We start from the raw sequence: 25,265 nt of genomic DNA, 5'->3' as shown, positions 1-25,265 counted from the left end.
CATGATTTATAGTCCTTTGGGTATATACCCAGTAATGGGATGGCTGGGTCAAATGGTATTTCTAGTTCTAGATCCCTGAGGAATCGCCACACTGACTTCCACAATGGTTGAACTAGTTTACAGTCCCACCAACAGTGTAAAAGTGTTCCTATTTCTCCACATCCTCTCCAGCACCTGTTGTTTCCTGATTTTTTAATGATGGCCATTCTAACTGGTGTGAGATGGTATCTCACTGTGGTTTTGATTTGCATTTCTCTGATGGCCAGTGATGATGAGCATTTCTTCATGTATTTTTTGGCTGCATAAATGTCTTCTTTTGAGAAGTGTCTGTTCATGTCCTTTGCCCACTTTTTGATGGGATTGTTTGTTTTTTTCTTGTAAATTTGTTTGAGTTCATTGTAGATTCTGGATATTAGCCCTTTGTCAGATGAGTAGGTTGCAAAAATTTTCTCCCATTCTGTAGGTTGCCTGTTCACTCTGATGGTAGTTTCTTTTGCTGTGCAGAAGCTCTTTAGTTGAATTAGATCCCATTTGTCAATTTTGGCTTTTGTTGCCATTGCTTTTGGTGTTTTAGACATGAAGTCCTTGCCCACGCCTATGTCCTGAATGGTATTGCCTAGGTTTTCTTGTAGGATTTTAATGGTTTTAGGTCTAACATTTAAGTCTTTAATCCATCTTGAATTAATTTTTGTATAAGGTGTAAGGAAGGGATCCAGTTTCAGCTTTCTACATATGGCTAGCCAGTTTTCCCAGCACCATTTATTAAATAGGGAATCCTTTCCCCATTTCTTGTTTTTGTCAGGTTTGTCAAAGATCAGATAGTTGTAGATATGCGGCATCATTTCTGAGGGCTCTGTTCTGTTCCATTGATCTATATCTCTGTTGTGGTACCAGTAACATGCTGTTTTGGTTACTGTAGCCTTGTAGTATAGTTTGAAGTCAGGTAGCGTGATGCCTCCAGCTTTGTTCTTTTGGCTTAGGATTGACTTGGCGATGCGGGCTCTTTTTTGGTTCCATATGAACTTTAAAGTAGTTTTTTCCAATTCTGTGAAGAAAGTCATTGGTAGCTTGATGGGGATGGCATTGAATCTATAAATTACCTTGGGCAGTATGGCCATTTTCACGATATTGATTCTTCCAACCCAGGAGCATGGAATGTTCTTCCATTTGTTTGTATCCTCTTTTATTTCATTGAGCAGTGGTTTGTAGTTCTCCTTGAAGAGGTCCTTCACATCCCTTGTAAGTTGGATTCCTAGGTATTTTATCCTCTTTGAAGCAATTGTGAATGGGAGTTCACTCATGATTTGGCTCTCTGTTTGTCTGTGATTGGTGTACAAGAATGCTTGTGATTTTTGTACATTGATTTTGTATCCTGAGACTTTGCTGAAGTTGCTAATCAGCTTAAGGAGATTTTGGGCTGAGACAATGGGATTTTCTAGATATACAATCATGTCATCTGCAAACAGGGACAGTTTGACTTCCTCTTTTCCTAATTGAATACCCTTTATTTCCTTCTCCTGCCTGATTGCCCTGGCCAGAACTTCCAGCACTATGTTGAATAGGAGCGGTGAGAGAGGGCATCCCTGTCTTGTGCCAGTTTTCAGAGGGAATGCTTCCAGTTTTTGCCCATTCAGTATGATATTGGCTGTGGGTTTGTCAGAGATAGCTCTTATGATTTTGAGATACGTCCCATCAATACCTAATTTATTGAGAGTTTTTAGCATGAAGGTTGTTGAATTTTGTCAAAGGCCTTTTCTGCATCTATTGAGATAATCAAGTGGTTTTTGTCATTGGTTCTGTTTATATGCTGGATTACATTTATTGATTTGCGTATGTTGAACCAGGCTTGCATCCCAGGGATGAAGCCCACTTGATCATGTTGTATAAGCTTTTTGATGTGCTGCTGGATTCGGTTTGCCAGTATTTTATTGATGATTTTTGCATCAATGTTCATCAAGGATATTGGTCTAAAATTCTCTTTTTTGGTTGTGTCTCTGCCTGGCTTTGGTATGAGGATGATGCTGGCTTCATAGAATGTGTTAGGGAGGATTCCCTCTTTTTCTATCGATTGGAATAGTTTCAGAAGGAATGGTACCAGTTCCTCCTTGTACCTCTGGTAGAATTCAGCTGTGAATCCATCAGGTCCTGGACTCTTTTTGGTTGGTAAGCTATTGATTATTGCCACAATTTCAGAACCTGTTACTGGTCTATTCAGAGATTCGACTTCTTCCTGATTTAGTCTTGGGAGGGTGTATTTGTCGAGGAATTTATCCATTTCTTCTAGATTTTCTAGTTTATTTGCATAGAGGTGTTTGTAGTATTCTCTGATGGTAGATTGTATTTCTGTGGGATCGGTGGTGATATCCCCTTTTTCATTTTTTATTGCATCTATTTGATTCTTCTCTCTTTTCTTCTTTATTAGTCTTGCTAGCGGTCTATCAATTTTGTTGATCTTCTCAAAAAACCAGCTCCTGGATTCATTAATTTTTTGAAGGGTTTTTTGTGTCTCTATTTCCTTCAGTTCTGCTATGATTTTAGTTATTTCTAGCCTTCTACTAGCTTTTGCATGCGTTTGCTCTTGCTTTTCTAGTTCTTTTAATTGTGATGTTAGGGTGTCAATTTTGGATCTTTCCTGCTTTCTCTTGTGGGCATTTAGTGCTATACATTTCCCTCTACACACTGCTTTGAATGTGTCCCAGAGATTCTGGTATGTTGTGTCTTTGTTCTCGTTGGTTTCAAAGAACATCTTTATTTCTGCCTTCATTTCATTATGTACCCAATAGTCATTCAGGAGCAGGTTGTTCAGTTTCCATGTAGTTGAGCGGTTTTGAGTGAGTTTTTTAATCCTGAGCTCTAGTTTGATTGCACTGTGGTCTGAGAGACAGTTTGTTATAATTTCTGTTCTTTTACATTTGCTGAGGAGAGCTTTACTTCCAACTATGTGGTCAATTTTGGAATAGGTGTGGTGTGGTGCTGAAAAAAATGTATATTCTGTTGATTTGGGGTGGAGAGTTCTGTAGATGTCTATTAGGTCCACTTTGTTTAGAGCTGAGTTCAATTCCTGGATATCCTTGTTAACTTTCTGTCTCAATGATCTGTCTAATGTTGACAGTGGGGTGTTAAAATCTCCCATTATTATTGTGTGGGAGTTTAAGTCCCTTTGTAGGTCACTCAGGACTTGCTTTATGAATCTGGGTGCTCCTGTGTTGGGTGCATATATATTTAGGATAGTTAGCTCTTCTTGTTGAATTGATCCTTTTACCATTATGTAATGGCCTTCTTTGTCTCTTTTGATCTTTGTTGGTTTAAAGTCTATTTTATCAGAGACTAGGATTGCAACCCCTGCCTTTTTCTGTTTTCCATTTGCTTGATAGATCTTCCTCCATCCCTTTATTTTGAGTCTATGTGTGTCTCTGCACATGAGATGGGTTTCCTGAATACAGCACACTGATGGGTCCTGACTCCTTATCCAGTTTGCCAGTCTGTGTCTTTTAATTGGAGCATTTAGTCCATTTACATTTAAAGTTAATATTGTTATGTGTGAATCTGATCCTGTCATGATGATGTTAGTTGGTTATTTTGCTCATTAGTTGATGCAGTTTCTTCCTAGCCTCGATGGTCTTTACAATTTGGCATGATTTTGCAGTGGCTGGTGCCGGTTGTTCCTTTCCATGTTTAGTGCTTCCTTCAGGAGCTCTTTTAGGGCAGGCCTGGTGGTGACAAAATCACTCAGCGTTTGCTTGTCTGTAAAGTATTTTATTTCTCCTTCACTTATGAAGCTTAGTTTGGCTGGATATGAAATTCTGGGTTGAAAAGTCTTTTCTTTAAGAATGTTGAATATTGGCCCCCACTCTCTTCTGGCTTGTAGAGTTTCTGCCGAGAGATCAGCTGTTAGTCTGATGGGCTTCCCTTTGTGGGTAACCCGACCTTTCTCTCTGGCTGCTGTTAACATTTTTTCCTTCATTTCAACTTTGGTGAATCTGACAATTATGTGTCTTGGAGTTGCTCTTCTCGAGGAGTATCTTTGTGGCATTCTCTGTATTTCCTGAATCTGAATGTTGGCCTGCCTTGCTAGATTGGGGAAGTTCTCCTGGATAATATCTTGCAGAGTGTTTTCCAACTTGGTTCCATTCTCCCCGTCATTTTCAGGTACACCAATCAGACGTAGGTTTGGTCATTTCACGTAGTCCCAAATTTCTTGGAGGCTTTGTTCATTTCTTTTTATTCTTTTTTCTCTAGACTTCCCTTCTCGCTTCATTTCATTCATTTCATCTTCCATCAGCGATACCCTTTCTTCCAGTTGATCGCATCTGCTACTGAGGCTTCTGCAATCTTCACGTAGTTCTCGAAACTTGGCTTTCAGCTCCATCATCTCCTTTAAGCCCTTCTCTCCATTGGTTATTCTAGTTATCCATTCTTCTAATTTTTTTTCAAAGTTTTTAACTTCTTTGCTATTGTTTTGAATTTCCTCCCGTAGCTCAGAGTAGTTTGATCGTCTGAAGCCTTCTTCTCTCAACTCGTCAAAGTCATCCTCCATCCAGCTTTGTTCCGTTGCTGGTGAGGAACTGCATTCCTTTGGAGGAGGAGAGGTGCCCTGCTTTTTAGAGTTTCCAGTTTTTCTGCTCTGTTTTTTCCCCATCTTTGCGGTTTTATCTACCTTTGGTCTTTGATGATGGTGATGTACAGATGGGTTTTTGGTGTGGATGTCCTTTCTGTTTGTTAGTTTTCCTTCTACCAGACAGGACCCTCAGCTGCAGGTCTGTTGGAGTTTACTAGAGGTCCACTCCAGATCCTGTTTGGCTGGGTGTCAGCAGCGGTGGCTGCAGAACAGCGGATTTTCGTGAGACCACAAATTCAGCTGTCTGATAGTTCCTCTGGAAGTTTTGTCTCAGAGGAGTACCCGGCCGAGTGAGGTGTCAGTCTGTCCCTACTGGGGGGTGCCTCCCAGTTAGGCTGCTCAGGGGTGAGGGACCCACTTTAGGAGGCAGTCTGTCCGTTCTCAGATCTCCAGCTGCATGCTGGGAGAACCACTACTCTCTTCAAAGCTGTCAGTCAGACAGGGACGTTTAAGTCTCTGGAGATTCCTGCTGACTTTTTGTTTGTCTGTACCCTGCCCCCAGAGGTGGAGCCTACAGAGGCAGACAGGCCTCCTTGAGCTGTGGTGGGCTCCACCCAGTTCGAGCTTCCTGGCTGCTTTGTTTACCTAAGCAAGCCTGGGCAATGGCGGGCAGCCTCGCTGCCGCCTTGCAGCTTGATCTCAGACTGCTGTGCTAGCAATCAGCGAGACTCTGTGGGCATAGGACCCTCCGAGCCAGGTGCGGGACACAATCTCCTAGTGTGCCGTTTTCCAGGCCCGTTGGGAAAGCGCAGTATGAGGGTGGGACTGACCCGATTTTCCAGGTGCCGTCTGTTACCCCTTTCTTTGACTAGGAAAGGGAACTCCCTGACCCCTTGCGCTTCCCGAGTGAGGCAGTGCCTCGCCCTGCTTCGGCTCGCGCACAGTGCGCCTCACCGACTGTCCTGCACCCACTGTTTGGCACTCCCTAGTGAGATGAAACCGGTACCTCAAGCAGAAATGCAGAAATCACCAGTCTTCTGTGTTGCTCGGGCTGGGAGCTGGAGACCGGAGCTGTTCCTATTCAGCCATCTTGGCTCCACCCCCCCGATTTTTTTGTTTAACTTATGTACTCTCCTTAGAGGTTATATGAGTAAAGAATTAAGTGTTTGGAGTTAAAATATGAAGACCTATGAATGCAATCATTTCAAGAAAAATAGCTTTTATTTTTCTTTTTTTTTCCTTCTGTAATATTTCTAGGAAATTGTCCATCCAATCTGGTTTTAGATTTATTAATATAAAATTATCTTTTTAGTCTCTGCTCTAATTTGTTAGTCTTTTCATCCTTAATGTTGCACATCTCTACCTTCTTTCTTGCTAGTTTTTTCTTGATCAATCTTGACAAGGATCTCCCTATTTAAAAAAAAATTATCTTTAAAGAACTATTATATTTATGAATCCCCTAGTCTGTCTTTTTCTTTTCCTGTAATGTTTTTCTTTAATTTTTACCCTTCTTCTCTCCTCTTTTTCTACTGTCATTGGTTTTATATAGTTTTAGCTTTTCTTCCTTTCTAATGTAAAATTTGAGGCTATATATTTTCTCTGTGCACTACTTTAGTTGCTGGTCATACATTTTGATGAGTAAAATTTTCATTATTATTCAGTTCTAAGTCTATTTTAAAATGTTCATTATGTTTACTCTCTGACTTTTAAATTGTTTAGTGCCTTTTTAAGGTATGCAATTATGTAGCTTATTTTTTAAGAATGTAGCTTGCAGTAGTTAATTTCTTACTTAATTGCCTTGCAATCATATGTGCTCAGAGAGCGTATCTATTCTTTTTTGTATGTAGGATTTCATGTGTATTCTGGCATATCCATTAAATTCTCTTTGTTAATTATGTTGTTCAATTTTATTTATCCTTACAAACATTTGTTAATCAAAAAATTACTGAGAAGATATGTTAAAATCTCCCATTAAAATTGTGAATTTATTTCTTTCAGCCTTTGACATGTTTTGGGGTTCTGTTTTGAGTTTTTATATTTTCTTGATGAATTAAGTCTTTGATTACTATGTAGTGGCCATCATGCCTCTAATAAATATTTTTGCTTTAAAATATATTTTGCCTGATACTGAGCTAGCCACATCACTTTCTTTAATTGAGGATTACATGGTACCATTATTGTACTTCCATTCTTTTCTCTCTTTTTAGGTTTTAGGTGGATGTCTTTCAAACAGCCCATAGCTACCAATTTCTGTCTTTTCACTGGTGAGTGTAGTCCAGTTATAATTATTGTGGTTACTGGTATATTATAATGATTTCCACTTGTTATTTTATGCTCTCTATTTCTACTGCTTTTTCTATGTTTCCTTTTTTCTCCTTTCCTGAATTTTTTAATTGAATGACTTTTGTAAAGTCAGGTTTTTTTTCCTCTAGTATTTTGGAGACTATACCTGGTAATTTGAGATTCTACTGTTACAAGTATTTGACATGTTTATTTTTCTTTTAAAGTCTAAAGTTATTTCTAACTGCTTCCTGAACTATATGAGGAGCTCAGAACATTTGAAATCCTGTCACATTTCCACTTTTGATTATTACTGTTCAATCTTGTCCAAATTAGCCCATTATTTATCCTACAATTAGTGTTAGTTTAGATATACAGTTTCTTTGCTGTTTTTGGTAATTTAGACCTTTCTCGCGGGATCATTATCATTCTTGAAGCATATCCTTTAGAAGTGCTCTTTCTCAGGGGTGAGTGGTGTTAAACTTTTTTTTTTCTGAAAAATACCTTTATTTTGCCTTTCATCTTGAAAGATACTTTTATGGGTACTTTTGTTAATTTCAGATTAACAATTATTTTATTTCAGTGTTTTGAATATATTATGCTACTGCCTTCTTTTGAAAAACCAGCAATCATTCCAATTATTTTCCTCTGTATGTAAGAACTCTTTTCTATCTGGTTGACTTTAAGAACTTCTTATTGTCTTTGATGATGCTGTATAGTTTCATTGTGGTATATATGTATGGATTTCTTTTTATTTATCTTATTCGAATTTTCCTGAATTGGAGTGTTCTACCTTTCAACTATTTTGGAAACCTCTCAGTCATTATTGATTGCCTTTTCTCCATTCTCTTATTTTCTTCTCAAATTCTGATTAGATTTGTATTAGGTTGAGTCAGTCAAGAAAACAGAGTTAATGCCATATAGTTCAACAGAAGGAATTTAATATGGAGAATTAGTGACAAATGTTTGTCATATCTGAAAGCCAAATAGGGGATAGTGAGGCAATTTAAAAGTTAACAGTAGCAAAAAAACTGTTGTCGCTTCTCAGGCTGCAGGAGGTAGTCTTAGCAGAACCCAGAATCTGAGGCTATCTAGAACCCTGATGGTTTCTGTCCTACAGGACCAGGGACCATAGAGAGCCACAGCAACTGATGGAGACATCACCATAGAAAGCAAAGAAAGCAAAGGAAAAATACTTTGATTTCTCCCTTCTCCCTACTTGGGACTCACTGGCCGAATTTCTCAGGGCAGGAAGCCAGCTGGACAAGGAGTGTAGGAAATACGGTTTTGAGATGTCAGTCCCCAAGATTCAGGAGATGGATGATCATGCATGGATCTGAGAGCAACCTGATCATCCCATTCTCCTCTCCATATCTTTCAACTTGTTTTTCACATTTTTCTATGATTTTGACCCCCTGTATTACATTCTGGGTAATTATATTGCTGTGATAAAACATACATTACATAAAATTTACCTTTTAAACTATTTTTAAATGTGCAGTTGAGTGGTATTAAGTACAGTCACATTGTTGCCCAACCATTAATACCATCCATCTCCAGAAATTTTTTATTTTCCCAAACTGAAACTCTGCATTCAACAATAATTCCTGTTCTGTCTTACCCCAGCTGCTAGCAACCACAATTCTACTTTTTGTCTTTGAATTTGACTATCCTAGACACCTCATATGAGTGGAATCATATAATATTTCCCTTTGCAACTGGCTTATTTTTCTCAACATAACGTCTTCTAGGCTCATCCATCTCATTCATGTTGTAATATGTGTCAAGTTTCCTTTCTTTTTAAGGCTGAGTAATATTTCTTTTCTTTTCTTTTCTTTCTTTCTTTTTTCTTTTTTTTTTAGATGGAGTCTCTCTGTGTTGCACAGGCTGTAATGCAGTGGCACGATTTCAGGTCACTGCAATCTCTGCCTCCTGGGTTCAAGTGATGCCTCTGCCTCAGCCTCCCGAGTACCTGGGACTACAGGCATGTGCCATCACACCTGGCTGATTTTTATATTTTTATTAGAGATGGGGTTTTGCCATGTTGGCCAGGCCGGTCTTGAACTCCCGACCTCAAGTGATCTGCCTGCCTCAGCCTCCAAAAGTGCTGGGATTACAGGCATGAGCCACCGCGCCCAGCCAATTAATAATTTGTAGGTGTATACAGCATTTTGTTATCCATCTGTCAGTGGTCATGTAGGTTGTTTCTGTCTTTGGCTATTGTGAATAATACTGCCATTAATGTGGGTGTACAAATATCTCTTTGACCCTTTGATTGAATTCTTTGGCTTATATTCAAGAGGTGAAATTTTTATCCTATGGTAAGTCTATATTTACTTTTGTGAAGAACTGCTGTACTATTTTCCACAGCAGCTGTAATATATTCCTGCTAGCAATGTGCAAGAGTTCCAATTTCTCTACAACATTAACAACACTGACATCGCTTTCTGGGTTTCTTTTTTCTAAATAATAACTTCTAATGAGCATGAAGTGGTATCTCATTGTGACTTTTTGATTTGCGTTTTCCTAATTATTAGGATGTTGTACATCATTTCATATGCTCATTAACCATTTGTATATATTATTTGGAGAAACTTCTAGTCAAATGCTTTGCTCATTTTTTAATTGGGTTGTTTTTTTTTTTGAGTTGTAGAGTTATTTATATATTCTGTATGTTAACCCTTTGTCAGATATATGATTTGCAAGTGTTTTTTTCTCATTGTGAAGATTGTCTTTTCACTCTTTTGTTGATGTTTTATATGTCCCTTGATATCCAAAAGTTTTGGTTCTTACCAAGTCCAATTTATGTATTTTTTCTCTTCTGCTTGTGCTTTTGGTGTCATATCCAAGAAATCATTGCCAAATCCATTTTCATGAAGCTTTTCCCTTATGTTTTCTTCTAAGTGTTTTATTATTTTAGCACCTATGTTTAAGTCTTTGATCTGTTTTGAGTTAATTTTTGTATACGATCTAACAGTAATGTTCTTTTGCATGTGGATATCCAGTTTTCCCACCACCACTTGTTAACAAGACTGTTTTTTCCCTATTGTTGGAAATCATTTGACTATATTTCTGGGCTATTTCACTCTATTTGTCTATATGTACCAGTACCACAATGATTTGATTACTGTAGCATTGCAGTAAGTTTTGAAATCAAGAAGTATAAAACCTCCAACTTTGTTTTTCTTTACAAGACTACTGGAGATCCTTTGAGATTCCATATGAGTTTTAGGATGTATTTATTTCTATTTCTGCAAAAAACATCATTGGGATTTTGATAACAATTGCATTGAATTTATAGATCACTTTGGGAAATATTGACATTTAACCAATATTAAATCTTCCAATCCATGAACACAGATATCTTTCCATTTATTTGTGTGTTCTTTAATTTCTTTCAACAATGTTTGTAATTTTCAATACACAAGTCTTTCATCTCCTTGGTTAAGTTTATTCCTAAGTATTTTATTCTTTTTGATTCTATTGTAGATGAAATTTTTCCTGATTTCTTCTTCTGGTTGTTCATTGTTAGTGTACAGAAAAACAACAGATTTTTGCATGTTAATTTTGTATCCTGCAGCTTTGCTGAATCCATTAATTAGTTCTAACATTTGTGTGTGTGTGTGTGTGTGTGTGTGTGTGTGTGTGTGTGTGTGATTCTTTAGGATTTTGTACGTATAAGATCAAATAGTCTGTGAACAAAGATAATTTTAATTCTTTCTTTCCAGTCTGAATGCTTTTATTTATGTTTCCTGCCTGATTGCTCTGACTGGGATTTCCAGTACTATGTTGAATAGAAATGGTAAAAGTGGACATTTTTGTCTTGTTCCTGATCTTAGGAAAGAAGCTTTTAGTCTTGTACCATTGAATATAATGTTAGCTATAGGCTTTTTATAAATGGTTATTATGTCAAGGTAGTTTTTTCCATTCTTAGTTTGTTGAGTGTTTTTATTTTGAAAGGGTGTTGAATTTTGTCAAATGCTTTTGTTGCATCAACTTAAATGATCACGTGTTTTTTCCCCTTCTGCTAATATGGCATATTACATTTGTTGATTTTCATATGTTGAATCATTTTTGTATTCCAGAAATAAATCTCCATTGGTCATGTTGTATGATCCTTTTAATATGCTGTTGAAGTTAGTTTGCCTGTATTTTGTTGAGGATTTTTGCATCAATCTTCACAGAGATATTCATCTCCAGTTTTATTCTCTTGTAGTGCCATTGTCTGGTTTTGGTGTCAGGATAATGCTGGCCTCATAGTATGAGTTAGGAAGTGTTCCCTCTTTTTAATATTTTTGGAAGAGTTTGAGAAGGATTGTCATTAATTATTCTTTAAATGTTTGGTAGAATTCACCAATAAAGTGATCTGGTCCTGAAATTTTGTTGTTATTGTGGTAGACAAGTTTTTGATTACTAATTCAATATCTTTTATAAGTGATACCTCTATTCAGATTTTCTACTTCATCATGATTCAGTCTTGGTGAATTGTGTGTTTCTAGGAATTTGTCCATTTCATCTAGTTTATCCAATTTGTTGGCATACAAATGTTAATAGTACTCTCTTATAATCATTTTTGTTTCTCTGAAATTGGTAATAAGTTTCCCTCTTTGATTTCTTGCTTTAGTTATTTACGTCCTCTCTCCTAGTAAGTCTGCTTAAAGGTTTTAAAGGTATTGAAGAATCAACTCATGGTTTTGTTGATTTTCTCTACATTTTTGTTCTCTATTTTATTTATCTCTGCTGCATCTTCATTATTTCCTGCTTTTTTTTTTTTGTCACCTTTAGGTTCAGTTTGCTCCTCTTACTCTTGTTCCTTAAAGTGTAAAGTTACATCATTGATTTCATGTTTTTCTTCCTTTTTAAATTTAAGCTTTTAGAGCAACAAATTTATCTCTTAGCAGTACTTTCGCTGGATTCTGTAAGTTTTGCTATGTTGTATTTTTATTTTCATTTGAGTCAAGATATTTTCAGTTTTCTCTGGTAATTTCTTCTATAACTTATTGGTTGTTTAATAGTGTACTGCTTAATTTCTATATATTTGTGGATTTTCCAGTCTTCTAGTTTCATTACATTTTGATCATAAAGGATGTTTAGCATGTTTTCCATCCCTTTAAATTCATTAAGGCTTGTAATGCAGTCAAACACATAGTCTATCCTGAAGAATGTTCCTGTGCACTTGAGAAAAATGTGTATTCTGTCATTGTTGGGTGCAGCGTTCTGTGTATGTCTGTTAGATCCAATTGGTCTATAGTGTTGATCGTGTCATTTATTTCTGATTTTCTGTCTCATTGTTCTATCCATTATTGTGGATATTGAAATCTTCTACTATTATTGTAGAGCTGCCTCTTTTCCCCTTTAGTTCTGTCAATGTTTGTTCATATATTTTGGAGCTCTAAATTTTGGTACATATATGTGTATAATTGTTACATCTACTTGGCAAATTGACCATTTTATCATTTTCCCATTTTCTTCTTTGTCTCTTGTAAAAGTTTATGGCTTGAAGTCTTTTGTAGACAGCATATAGTTGCATCAGGTGTGTTTCTTTATAAAATTCATTCTGCCAATCTGTTTTTTGATTGGAGAGTTTAATCCATTTACATTTAAAACACCAATAGAGAAGAACTTACCATTATCATTTTTTGGTTGTTTTTCGATGTTACAACGTTTTTATTACTCATTTCCTCTAATACTATCTCCCTTGTATTTAGTGTATATTTTGTAATGACATGTTTTGATTCTTTCCTTATTTTCTTTGTAGTTACCATGGGGATTATATATAACATCCTGAAATTATAGCAACTTATTTTAAACTGATACCAACTTAACTTGATTGCTTATAAAAATTCTACTGCTTTACAGCCCTGCCCCCACACCTTATGTTATTGATGTCACAAATTACATTTTATATATTGTATCCCCATTTAACATAGATTTGTAAGTATTTTTATGTATTTGTGTTTGAAATTCAAGATAAAAAAGTGGCATTAACTAAAATTACAATACTACTGGGTTTTATAATTTTATATGTAATTACTTTTACTGGAGAACTTTACATTTTCATAAGACTTCAAGATATTGTCTAGCATCCATTCATTTCAACCTAAAGGGCTCCATTTAGCATTTCTTGTAGGGCAGATGGAGTGGTAATGAACTCCATCCATTTTTTTTATCTGGGAACAAAAATTAATTTTTTTCTCATTTTTGAAGGATAGTTTTCCAGATATAGAATTCTCAGTTGACAGGTTTTTATCTTTCAGCACTTTAAATATATTATCCCTCTGCCTTCTAGCTTGCAAGATTTCTGCTGAGGAATTCACTGATAATCTTGAGAGTCCCTTGTATGTGATAAATTGCTTTTCTCTTGCTGCTTTTAAGTTTCCCTTTTTTTTTTTTGTCTTGGTCTTTTCACAGCTTGATTATAATGTCTTGGCATGGGTTTCTTTAGATTTGCCTTGCAGGCCGGGCGTGGTGGCTCACACCTGTAATCCCAGCACTGTGGGAGGCCAAGGCGGGTGGATCACGAGGTCAGGAGATCAAGACCATCCTGGCTAACACGGTGAAACCCTGTCTCTACTAAAAATACAAAAAATTAGCCGGGCGTGGTAGTGGGCAGCTGTAATCCCAGCTACACAGGAGGCTGAGGCAGGAGAATGGCGTGAACCTGGGAGGTGGAGCTTGCAGTGAGCCAAGATCACACCACTGCACTCCAGCCTGGGTGACAGAGTGAGACTCCGTCTCAAAAAAAAAAAAAAAAAAAAAGATTTGCTTTGCAATTCAGTGAGCCTCTTGGATTTCTAGATCCATGTCTTTCCTTAAATTTGTGAGGTTTTTGGCCATTATTTCTTCAAATAAGCTCTCTTCCCCTTTCTGTTTCTCTTTTCTATCTTGAACTCTCATAATGTATATATTGGTCTTGTTGGTGGCGTTCTATATGTCCCTTAGGCTCTGTTTATCTTCCTTCATTCTTTTTTCTTTTTGCCCTTCAGATGATAATTGCAAGAAATTTGTCTTCAAGTTCACTGACATTTTATTCTGCCTATTCAAGTCTGCTCTTGAACTCCTTTAGTAAGATTCTCAATTCAGTTATTTTATTTTTTATATCCAGAATTTCCATTTGGTTCTGTTTAATAAATTTATCTGATTTTGTACAGTCTGTCTTATTATAGATACTTTCACATGTTCCCTCTATTCTATTCTCTGAAAAAAGTTGCATAAGATGGTATTATTTCTTTTCTTTTTCTTTTTTCTTTTTTTTCTTTTTGAGACAGAGTTTTGCTTTTGATACCCTGGCTGGAGTGCAATGGCATGACCTTGGCTCACTGCAACCTCTGCCTCCTGGGTTCAAGCGATTCTCCTGCCTCAGCCTGCTGAGTAGCTGGGATTACAGGGATGCACCACCATGCCTGGCTAATTTTGTATTTTTAATAGAGACAGGGTTTCTCCATGTTGGTCAGGCTGGTCTCGAACTCCCGACCTCAGGTGATCCACCCACCTCTACCTCCCAAAGTGTTGGGATTACAGGCATGAGCCACCGTGCCTGGCAAAGATGGTATTATTTCTTTAGAAAATATATGATAAAATGGGTTGTTGAAATCATTTGAAATTTTTCTATGTACTCTTTTATATTCATTTCTATTTAATATTCACCAAATATTTATGGACTATCTACTATGTGTCAGGCATGGTTTTAAAGTCTTTGAAGTACATCAGTGAAAAAACAGGACAAACATTTCAGGCCTCAAGGGGCTTACATTCTGGTAGTGGAGAAAACAAATAAAACATAATTATAGGAAATTATGTAGAGTGTTAGGAAGTGATAACTGTTATCAAAATAGAGCAGGGTAAGTGAGACAAGGAGTTGGGAGGCAAGATAGGATGCAGGAAGTCAGATTGGGATTTTAAGTAAGATGATCAGGGTGGGACTTATTGGGGAGGTGATGGCTGGTGTAAGACTTGAAGGAAGTGAGGGTGTGACCCATGTCAATATCTGGAGAAAGAGCATTCTAGGCAGAGGGAACACAGATAACCCAATGGGAAACCAGCCCTGCTATGTTTTAGAATGAGCATGAAGCCAGTTTGGTTATTTTATTAAAGAAGAATTAGGTGCATGTTTACAAAAACAAGCAGAATAATTGTTGAGATGAATCTGAAGATCCTGAAGATACATTTTTCATTGTATTATGATCAATTTTTCTATCTTAAAAAAATCAAAAGCTCAATATATAATAAATCTATTCAAAAAGATGAGTATTCATTTTAAAAATGTAGCTTTGCTAGTACCTTTTCAGAATTATGGCAAATACACATATCAAAAAATGTTAAATATATATGTTGAAAATAATTATTTGGCTTACATGATCATATAAGTAAGAACTTATTTATGTGTTTTAGTTTTATAGGCTAGAGAATTACTTTTCATTCTTTGCATGCTAAAGGATTAGGGAAAATATATGAACATTCATTTTTATGTCAAATGCAATTTACCATAGTTATTAAGTAATTAGTTGTTTACTAACTGTGACATTCTATTTCATTCTTAAAGAATAAACAGCTTTGTATGGAAAAAGCATAGTTTAGCAGTCAGGATACTTGATTCTAGCCTAATTCTTGAAATTATTTAATGTATTATTTTGAAGCAGTCATTTTAAATGGCTTCATTTTACCTATGTGTTGGGAGTTTTGTTCATTTGCTTTATATGGAACATGACTAGGTGTATCCTGTTTCCAAAATGCCTTTTTTTTGTCATTTTCTGATTATTGTTTTATAATGTTTTACACTATATTGATACACTGCTTTAAATATTTGTCTGATTGAGAACTGTTAAAGAAAAAATTGTATTTTAAACAAATTCCTGCTTATTTTTAGTGTCCAGCTCAAATCTTTTCCTGACCATTTCAGAATTTTCTGTGAATCTTTTCCTGATCAGTTCAGAATAAATTGCTTTTCACCTGGGCTATTATAGCACTTTATGCATATTCTTATTATTTATCACTTTTTATATGTTATAGTTACATGTTTATTAATCTATCCATGGGTTTTCTTTGTATTTCCAAAACTCATAAAAATACTTTGCACATATTTGTTGTTCAGTCATTTTTTCATTGAATTCTTATGTCTGTGTATTGAAAAACCAACAGTTAACTCGCAAGAGTTAATATATCAGAAATGAAGACTGTGTTCAATAACATTACTGCTTGAAAGGCAGTATTCCATGTAATGAATGTTTCTCTTGGTTGACAACTCCTATTTCAAACCTTTAACAAGATTTAATTTGGTTTTTTGGTCTAACGTTTATGTTATAGAGATGGCATAAATGCTTATTTGCATGACTCAAGTAGATGTAAGAAGTAGTGATTTTGTCACTGATTATGAAATTGTTAAAGAGGATGATTATTACTGATTACCTCTTTGCATTTTGGATCAAAGACATGAATTTCATAAGGATTAAGTGTTCTAAGAACTGTTCAGAAGTGTGTTTTTATATAGTAATACAATTTTTAGCATGCATTCATAGCCATTTACTAGATAATGTGCCCTTAAGTATAATGAATCAGAATATGCTGTTTATTGTGTTTTGGATTTTCATATTCTTTTCAGTTCTCCCTAAACCTTATTTCTCTTCCTAACTTAAAAAAAGTATTTTTCGAAGAACCCTATTCATTTATTTATTCAACAGCTATATATTTAACATTTACCATATTTTCTAGGTACAGAGTTAGGCCAAATCTATTATTAGATTTGGAAGTGAACAAAATAGATTAGGTCTCTGCTGTCAGAATTAACAATGAACAAATAAACATTTGCCCATTTAGTCAATATTTATTGATTGCCTACCATGTTCTAGGCATTGTTTTGGGAATTGTGGATACAGTCATAAAATAACAAAGCCCATACCCTCATGTAGCTTACATTCTAATGAAAGAATAACAGGATAAGTGGAGAAGGCTAACTTCATAAAGGTTGGTCAGGGAGGGCCTTTCTAAGAAATTGACATTTGAACTGAGATCTACAGGACAAGAAGGAACCAAAAGAAAAGGCTATTTGAGGACAAACAGCAGTTACCCCAGATAGCAATGAACTTACTATGTTTGATGTACATTGGTTTGTAGCTTTTGAGGTCAGAATATTAAGGATTTATTATTCCTTCCATTTTTTCAATTAATTATGAAGTACAGGCATCACTTGTAAAGTTTGGTAGGAGAAGGTAAACAGCAAAGAGGGAATGATTTGTGGAGAGACAAATTTGAGGAACAATACCACTGTGAAATAGTAACTCCAGAGAACAGGGAATATACAAACAAAGGAAGTACAGTAGGGTTGCTGGGCAGAGTTGAGAGTCTACTTGTCAATGTGTTATCCTGAATTTTAAGTGAAACTAATCAACATGGTTGTATGGCTTTCTCAGTTATGGGCACAGATGTGAAGAAGATGTAGTATTTAACCAGAGTTGTTTTCACCCTCCAGGAGAATATAATGGAAAAAGGGAGGAACAAGAGTGTTTAGGGCCTTTGTAAAGATGTCACAATAATACAAGGCTTAGAGTCTATCCTGAGGAAGGAGAAATGAGTAGGGAGTGAAAAATTAAGAGGGTTGATGGGCTTAAAGAAAGTTGAAGATCAGTGGATTGGTGATGTGAATAAAGGTGAAAGTTGTGAATGTGGCCAGACAAGTGAATTTCATGGGCTAATATGGAATATTAATATATATTGAAAAGAGTGTGGTTTGTATAGATAATTGAAATAATGTGAGGGCTACCAGAAGTGCTAAGAACACTTTCCTTTCTTTTATTATTCTTACCCTTTTTTGTAGTTTTATAGAAATGATATAGGGAGAATATAGAAAAGAGCATTATTTGGAAGAAAATGTAAAATGTCCTTTATAAAGTCACTTGATCTCATTGACCTATTCTTTTAATTAATTGACAAATCAATTAATTATTTCAGCAGTATGCCAGGTGTTGGACATACAGTAATGATATCAGATACATAAATGCTATGTGATTTATAATCACAATAACAGTACCAGTGATGATATAGGATAGTGATATTATTGATAGTATTGATAATGATATCAATAAGTGACCTCATTGGCCATATTCTTTAATTAATCAGTCAATCATTTCAGCCATGTGCAGTTGCTGGGCATACAGTAATGATGTCAGATAACAGCAGCACAAAGTGCTGCTGGAGTACCAAGGTGGGTCATGCAACCCAGATGGGGTGGAGAGTAGTCACACTTGTATGAAGTGGTATCTGAGCTGAGCTCTGAAAGATTAAGTAGGTTTTGCAATTTAGCAAAGAAGCCACAGGCAGAGGAGGTCAGGAATAGTGAATATTAAGGACCTCAAGAAAGAAATGCCTTGAGGTATATTTATAAATAGCTGAATCATAGTGTATGAGAGAAGAGGCTGGAACATTAAACAAAGGCCATATTTTAAAGAATTTGGTAGGTTATGCTAAGGAAATTTCATCCTAAAAGCCATGTAGAGGACCCATTATTGAGTTTTACATAGAGAAGTGACATAAAACATGATCACTTATAAAATGCAAGATCTGCTTAAATGAGGAAGTTGAATTTTATCTTCTCTAAGGTTCATTCTAAAATTATTTGATTTGTTGTGATACCTGAGTATAAAGAAGAAAATCAAAATTATATAAATATGTCTCTTATTTTAATCTAAAAAGAATTAACAGCAATTAATAAGAGACTAGATTGGACATAGAAATAAAGCCCTGCTTACAAAGCATTATTAAATTCATATTAATGTTTGCAAATGAGAATTGAAATTCAAATTTCCTGTGACTCTGAAATATGTTTGGTTACTGTTGAATATTTTCTATCATATCAGTGAAAATATTCGCTAATTTCCCATGGGTTTGTGTGTGCCATTTGATATCCTCAATCAAATGTAGATGAAACTGTACTTCTTATCTCCAGGTATTTAAACCTTTGAGATGTTTCCATTAATTGGAAAAACAATCATCTTTGATAACTTTCCTGATCCTTCCGATACATGGGAAATCACTGAGACAATCGGCAAAGGAACTTATGGGAAAGTTTTTAAAGTATTGAATAAGAAAAATGGCCAAAAAGCAGCAGTCAAAATTCTTGATCCAATTCATGTAAGTCATATTTTTTCCTTCTAATTAGCTTTATTTTTATCTGTATGAAACACTTAAAAAGACTGTAAGTATTTTATCTTGATTTATTTATCATAATAGCAGTCTAAAACAGGTTACAATTTGAAGATAAATGTAAAAGAGGAGTCTACTTATTTGCTTTTCCAAGTTTCTGTGCTTAATATATGTAACAAGGCACAATAAGTACTTGATGAATAAATGCCTAAGCACACAAAAATGCAGCTCTCAACCGACAATATTATTGAAGTTGACTCGATGTTATTTTAGATATGAAAAATTGTAAAGACACAAACTCAGGGGTCTAGAAGTAATCCTAAAATGGCATCTTAACCATATCTTCTTTTCATCCTGTGTTTATTTAGGCTTCAGGAAGTATTTCTCTTAGGCCAAACTAAAGAAGACTTTTTAAAATTAAATTTATTTCAGAGAAAGAAAATTAATTTTCAGGTTTGCTTAAATGTTTCCAAAGCAGATATGGTGTGGATTTATAATCAGGGCAAAGTTCCTTATTGTGAAGAATCAAATTTCATGTTCAGCTCTGCTAGTCTATGCTTACAGGAGGCCACAATGGGGGCCCCATTTGCTTTTTTTTTTTTTTTTTTTTTTTTTAAAGCAGCAGTTGTGATAAGCGAAACTGCCAAACCTTTTCTCTGTTGTTAAGAGCATGAGACTACAGAGATTCTATTTTCTGGTAATGAGAGCTGGCAGTTTCAGAATATCTTCAGGTTGTTGGGAGACACCTTTCTCTCCCATAGCACATGGGAGAGCCAGAATGAGCTCAGTAATCAGATGCTCCCCAAACATCTATTGAAAGCAACTGCTTCAATTAAGAGACTCTTGCACACATGATGGGAGCATGGCATGATGAAAATGATGTAATGTGTATAGAGAGGACATCAGAGTCCTAGGTCCTTGTTACACTCATCTACTAACTGAGATGCTGCAAAAGGTCTCTGAGTCTCCATTTGTTCATCTTAGGGTTGCTGTTTCTTTTTTTTTTTTTTTTTGATAGTTTATTTCTGCTAAATGCATTATAACTACACTGTTTCATATTATTTTGAGCAGAGGAGAAAGGTAGGGGAGGTTTATTTTAAAGCAATAAATTAAATACACTGGAGGAAAAAAATGGGACTCAGTATGCCCAGGCTTAACTGTTGCTGAATGTCTTCACATTCTCTTGGAAACTTCTAAGCATTTAAACTGAAGGAACAGAGGTACAAGTTAAGTTCTACCAAAGTGACTATACCTCTCTTTCCTGTAGCCTTTGCATTAGGGATTCAGGTATGTGGCAGCAAGAGAAAGAAATTCAGCCCAATCCCATTTTCTGGCCCCACAGTGTATCTCTTTCCCTTCTTAATGGAGAACAAATGGCTTATAATCCATGTAACCACTATTCTTTCATAACTTACTCATATATGGTATACCTACAAACCTTATAAATCATATTTAGTACAATTTAATGAAATATGGATTTCATAACTATTATACTTAATTTATCATTTTGCTTTCATTGTTGTCACAGTGTATATATATTTTTCTAAGAATTATTTATTTACTCTTCATCATGTCACAAGTCAAATAAAAAAGATTTATAACCAAGAGATTATAATCTTAAATAAATTTAAATGCATCCAAACATCTTGCAAAGATTTGCTTATTTTAAGTTAAAGGAGTCTTACTATTACATATTTTTAATCAGTCATTTTTTTTTTTCAAGAGAGGAGTTGAATGAGTAAGATGAGAAGGTAGCAGGCTTGGTGTCTATATCTGGATTTTACGCTAACCAGCTGTGACTTCAACTTCTCAGGGCTTAACTTTATGCCTTTAAAATTAGAGCTCAGATTTAAATTTCTACCTCTATGATTCCATGATTCTATAATAAAACAACATAGGCATTAAATGTCACTGTAAAAGCAGTATTAATAAAGCTTTCTCTTATTTATTACTCTGTGAATTGTTTCATATATATGTGATTTTCTAGAAATATGACTAAGTGGCTGTCTTTCATTCTGATTGATAAGCTAGCAACCTGTTCTTTTGGTGAATGGACCTTTAGATCATTAAAGGTTTTGTGCAATCTTTTATAACTTAACTCTATTTGAGTTTTTTGGAAAAGTGGGAATTTATTGTTTGTATGACTGATTTTTGGATAGCTTCTAAATATCCTGTTTTCCAAAGAAACAAAATGAACCAGATTTCTAGTCCTAAAATTTATTATTTCAGGTCAATGGCTTTGCCCTTGTAACAAAGTTAATAATACAAAAAAGCAAAATCATCTGGAGTAGCTCTCCATAGATGTTTACTTATAATTGCAAATAAAAATAACATTTTATTTATCCATTTTAAAATTTGATGAAATTAATATAATTTGAGATTCACTTGATTAGCCTGAAAATCACAATCTCTCCCCTTAAATAATGTAATGAGAAATTACAATACATAATACTAAGCACAGTAAAAACCATTATGACCTTGACATAATGAGATTCTGTATTTGGTATTCTATAATCTGTTTCTTTGACATTACTCATGTTTTTCTCACAGTTCTATTCTTATGACTTTTTGAAACTAGGATATTGATGAAGAGATTGAAGCAGAATATAACATCTTAAAAGCACTTCCTGACCATCCTAATGTGGTCAGATTCTATGGGATATACTCTAAGAAGGATAAAGTAAATGGAGACAAGCTGTGGTTGGTTCTTGAGGTAAGTGTTTCAGCATCATTTGTATGGGTAGAAACTTAGAGTGTGGTTCTGAAATGACTTATTATACTATTTATGTAACATTGATATCATAAAAACAATTCTGGTAAGTTCCTGACCAGCCATGAATGTTGTGCCTAGTTTTGGCCTTGCCATCTTAAGAAACATCAAAAAATTGAAGGAAATCCACAAAGACTAATAAATATTAAAAGGAAATGACTCCACAATAAAAGACTAAAGAAACTGAGATTATTTTTCCCACAGAAAAATTAAAAGGGATTTCATTATAATATTTATTTATTCATCTGTATTTTGTTTCGTTAACATGTGATAAGCCTCTGTGCCAGGTGCTAGGATATAAGAAAAAATTAATGTTAAGTTGAGGCTTCATTAGACAAAAATAGTGAGCTATGATTTTCTTTTTCTGTCTTTATTGAATGCTAATGACTTGAGCTACAGAACCAGGTATTTATATTTACAGGGAAGAAAACTTACTTAAAATGGTGTTGATACTGAATAAGTTGCTAAAGGAAAGCTGTAGAGTCTGCCCTTTCCAATCCTGAGAGTAGTTTTTCTTACACGTAAGCAATCCTCTCTAAGGCAGGAGTACTAGCAGGTCCTGCACTAAGGTGACTGTCAGTCCCAGAATAATTCCATTTTTCTGATTTTCATTGAACATTATACAAATGTGATAAACATTATTTTTAATAAAATCTTTTAGAATTTTTTAAAATTGCTTTTATCAAATTCAGGGACAGTAGATACCTTTATTTGACAACTATAACAGCATGTGTTTATTGTGTTCATCATTGTTTTATTAGCGTTTGAGTATTTTATTTCTTTTTGAATGTTCCATTGCTTTTCCTGAAGTGGCATTGTCTTAGTCTGTTTGTGCTGCTATAACAAAAATCCACACACTAGGTAATTCATAAAGAATAGAAAATTATTCCTAACAGTTTTGGAAGCTGGAAGTCCAAGATCTAGGAGCCAGCAGGTTCACTTGTCTGGTGAGGCCTGTTCACTTCCAAGATGGCACCTTGTTGCTACATGCTCTGGAGAGAAGAAACGCTGTGTTCTCACATGGCAGAAGGCAGAAGGCAGAAGGCAAGAGAGCCCAACACTGTGTGGAGCCTCTTTTTAATAAGGATCTTAAAACCCCATTCACGAGGAAGAAGCCCTTATGGCCTAATTACCTCTTAAAGGTCCCACCTCTTAATAATATCACATTCACCATTAAGTTTCAACACATGAATATTGGAGGGGACACAGCCAAAGTGTAATAGGCACAATAATCATATATAAATTATATTAAGACTTTAAATTCATATTTTTCTATTATGGTGTTTTTTTTTGAGATGGAGTCTTGCTGTGTTGCCCAGGCTAAAGTGCAGTGGCACAGTCTCAACTCACTGCAACCGCCTCCTGAGTTCAAGCGATTCTTGAGCCTCAGCCTCAGGAGTAGCTGGGATTACAGTCACATGCCACCATGCCCAGCTAAACTTTTTTTTTTTTGTATTTTTAGTAGAGACGGTGTTTCACTGTGTTGGCCAGGCTGGTGTCAAACTCCTGATCTCAAGTGATCCACCTGTCTCGACCTCCCAAAGTGCTGGGATTACAGGTGTGAGACACTGCGCCTGGCCTCCATTATGGTTTTTAAATGATTCTACAAATAATAGATGATCATTGTAGAAAATATTTAAACCTATAAAAAAATTCTTAATATTTAACATATTTGCTTCATTTTTGTATGTTTTTTTCTTTTTTTTTCCTTTTAAAAAATTTTAAGTTCAGGAGTACATTTGCAGGTTTGTTATATAGGTAAACTTGTGTCACAGGGGTTTGTTGCACAGATTATTTCATCACCAAGGTGTTAAGCCTAGTTCCCATTAGTTATTTTTCCTGATCCTCACCATCTTCCCACTCTCCACCATCAGGTAGCTGTTGTTCCTCTCTGTGTGTTCATGTGTTCTCATGATTTAGCTCCACTTATAGCTGAGAACATGTGACATTTGGGTTTCTGTTCCTGCATTAGTTTGCTAAGGATAATGGCCTCTGGCTCCAATCATGTTCTTGCAAAGGACATGATCTCAGTCTTTTTTATGGCTGCATAGTATTTCACAGTGTATATGTACCACATTTTCTTTATTCAGTCTGCCATTGATGGGCATTGATATGATTCGGCTGTATCCCCACCCAAACCTCATCTTGAATTCCCATGTGTTGCAGAAGGGACCTAGTGGGAGGTAACTGAATCATGGGGGCAGGTCTTTCCTATGATATTCTCATGGTAGTGAATAAGTCTCATGAGATCTGATGTAAGTTTTATAAGGGGAAAATTTCCCTGCACAACCTCTCTCCTTGCCTGCTGACATCCATGTAAGATGTGACTTGCTCCCCATTGCCTTCCACCATGATTGTGAGGCCTCCCCAGCCATGTGGAACCATAAGTCCATTAAACCTTTCTTTTGTAAATTGTCCAGTCTCGGGTATGTCTTTATCAGCAGTGTGAAAATGGACTAATACAGGCATGTAGGTTGATTTCATGTTTTTGCTATTGTGAATGGTGCTGCAATGAACATACAAGTGCCTGTGTCTTTGTGGTAGAACAATTTCTATTCCTTTGGGTATATACCCAGTAATGTAATAGATAGCTGGGTTGAATGGTAGTTCTGTTTTTAGTTCTTTGAGGAATCATCACACTGTTTTCCACAATGGCTAAACTAATTTACACTCTCACCAGCAGCATATAAGCATTCTCTTTTCTCTGAAACCTCACCAATATCTGTTATTTTTTGACTTTTTAAAAATAGCTATTCTGACTGGTGTGAGACGGTATCACATTGTGTTTTGATTTTCATTTCTCTAATGATCAGTGATGTTGAGCTTTTTTCATATGCTATTGGCTACATGTATATCTTCTTTTGAAAAGTATCTGTTCATGTTCTTTGCCCACTTTTAATGGGGTTCTTTGTTTTTTCCTTCTAAATATAAGTTTCTTACAGATGCTGGATATTAGACCTTTGTCAGATGCATCATTTGTAAACATTTTCTCCTATTCTGTAGGCTGTCTGTTTACTCTGTTGATGGTTTCTTTTGCTGTACAGAAGCTCTTTAGTTTAATAAGATTTCATTGGTCAAGTTTTGCTTTTGTTGGTATTGCTTTTGGAGTCTTCATCATGAAATCTTTGCTGGTTCCTATGTCCAGAATGGATGGTTGTCTTCCAAGGTTTTTATAGTTTTGGGTTTTACAGTTAAGTCTTTAACCCATCTTGAGTTGATATTTGTATATAGTGTAAGGAAGGGGTTCAGTTTCAATCTTCTGCATATGGCTAGCCAGTTATCCCAGCACCATTTATTGTATAGGGCATCATTTCCCCATTGGTTGTTTTTGTCAGCTTTGTCAAAGATCAGATAGTTTTAAGTGTGTGGATTTATTTCTGGGCTCTCTATTCTGTTCCATTGGTGTATGTATCTGTTTTTGTACCAGTACCATGCTGTTTTGTTTACTGTAGCCCTGTAGTATAGTTTGAAGTTGGATAGTGTAATGCCTCCAGCTTTGTTTTTTTGCTTAGGATTGCCTTG

General features: G+C 35.5%; 1 protein-coding gene across 1 annotated transcript in view; it reads left to right on the top strand.

The window, feature by feature from the left end:
• Nucleotides 1-25,265, top strand: part of MYO3A (myosin IIIA) — a 282,509-nt gene that overhangs the window by 5,244 nt on the left and 252,000 nt on the right. Inside the window, exons 3-4 of the mRNA XM_030798007.1 lie at nucleotides 18,777-18,961; nucleotides 21,552-21,686. Coding sequence (XP_030653867.1) covers nucleotides 18,794-18,961; nucleotides 21,552-21,686 — 303 coding nt within the window. The 5' untranslated portion in view covers nucleotides 18,777-18,793. The remainder of the gene's footprint in view (nucleotides 1-18,776; nucleotides 18,962-21,551; nucleotides 21,687-25,265) is intronic.

The sequence above is a fragment of the Nomascus leucogenys genome, chromosome 18 (assembly GCF_006542625.1).
Source record: "Nomascus leucogenys isolate Asia chromosome 18, Asia_NLE_v1, whole genome shotgun sequence".
NCBI lineage: Eukaryota > Metazoa > Chordata > Mammalia > Primates > Hylobatidae > Nomascus > Nomascus leucogenys.
The sequence above is the reverse complement of the archived record's forward strand: the minus strand, read 5'-3'. Positions and strand labels throughout refer to the sequence as shown.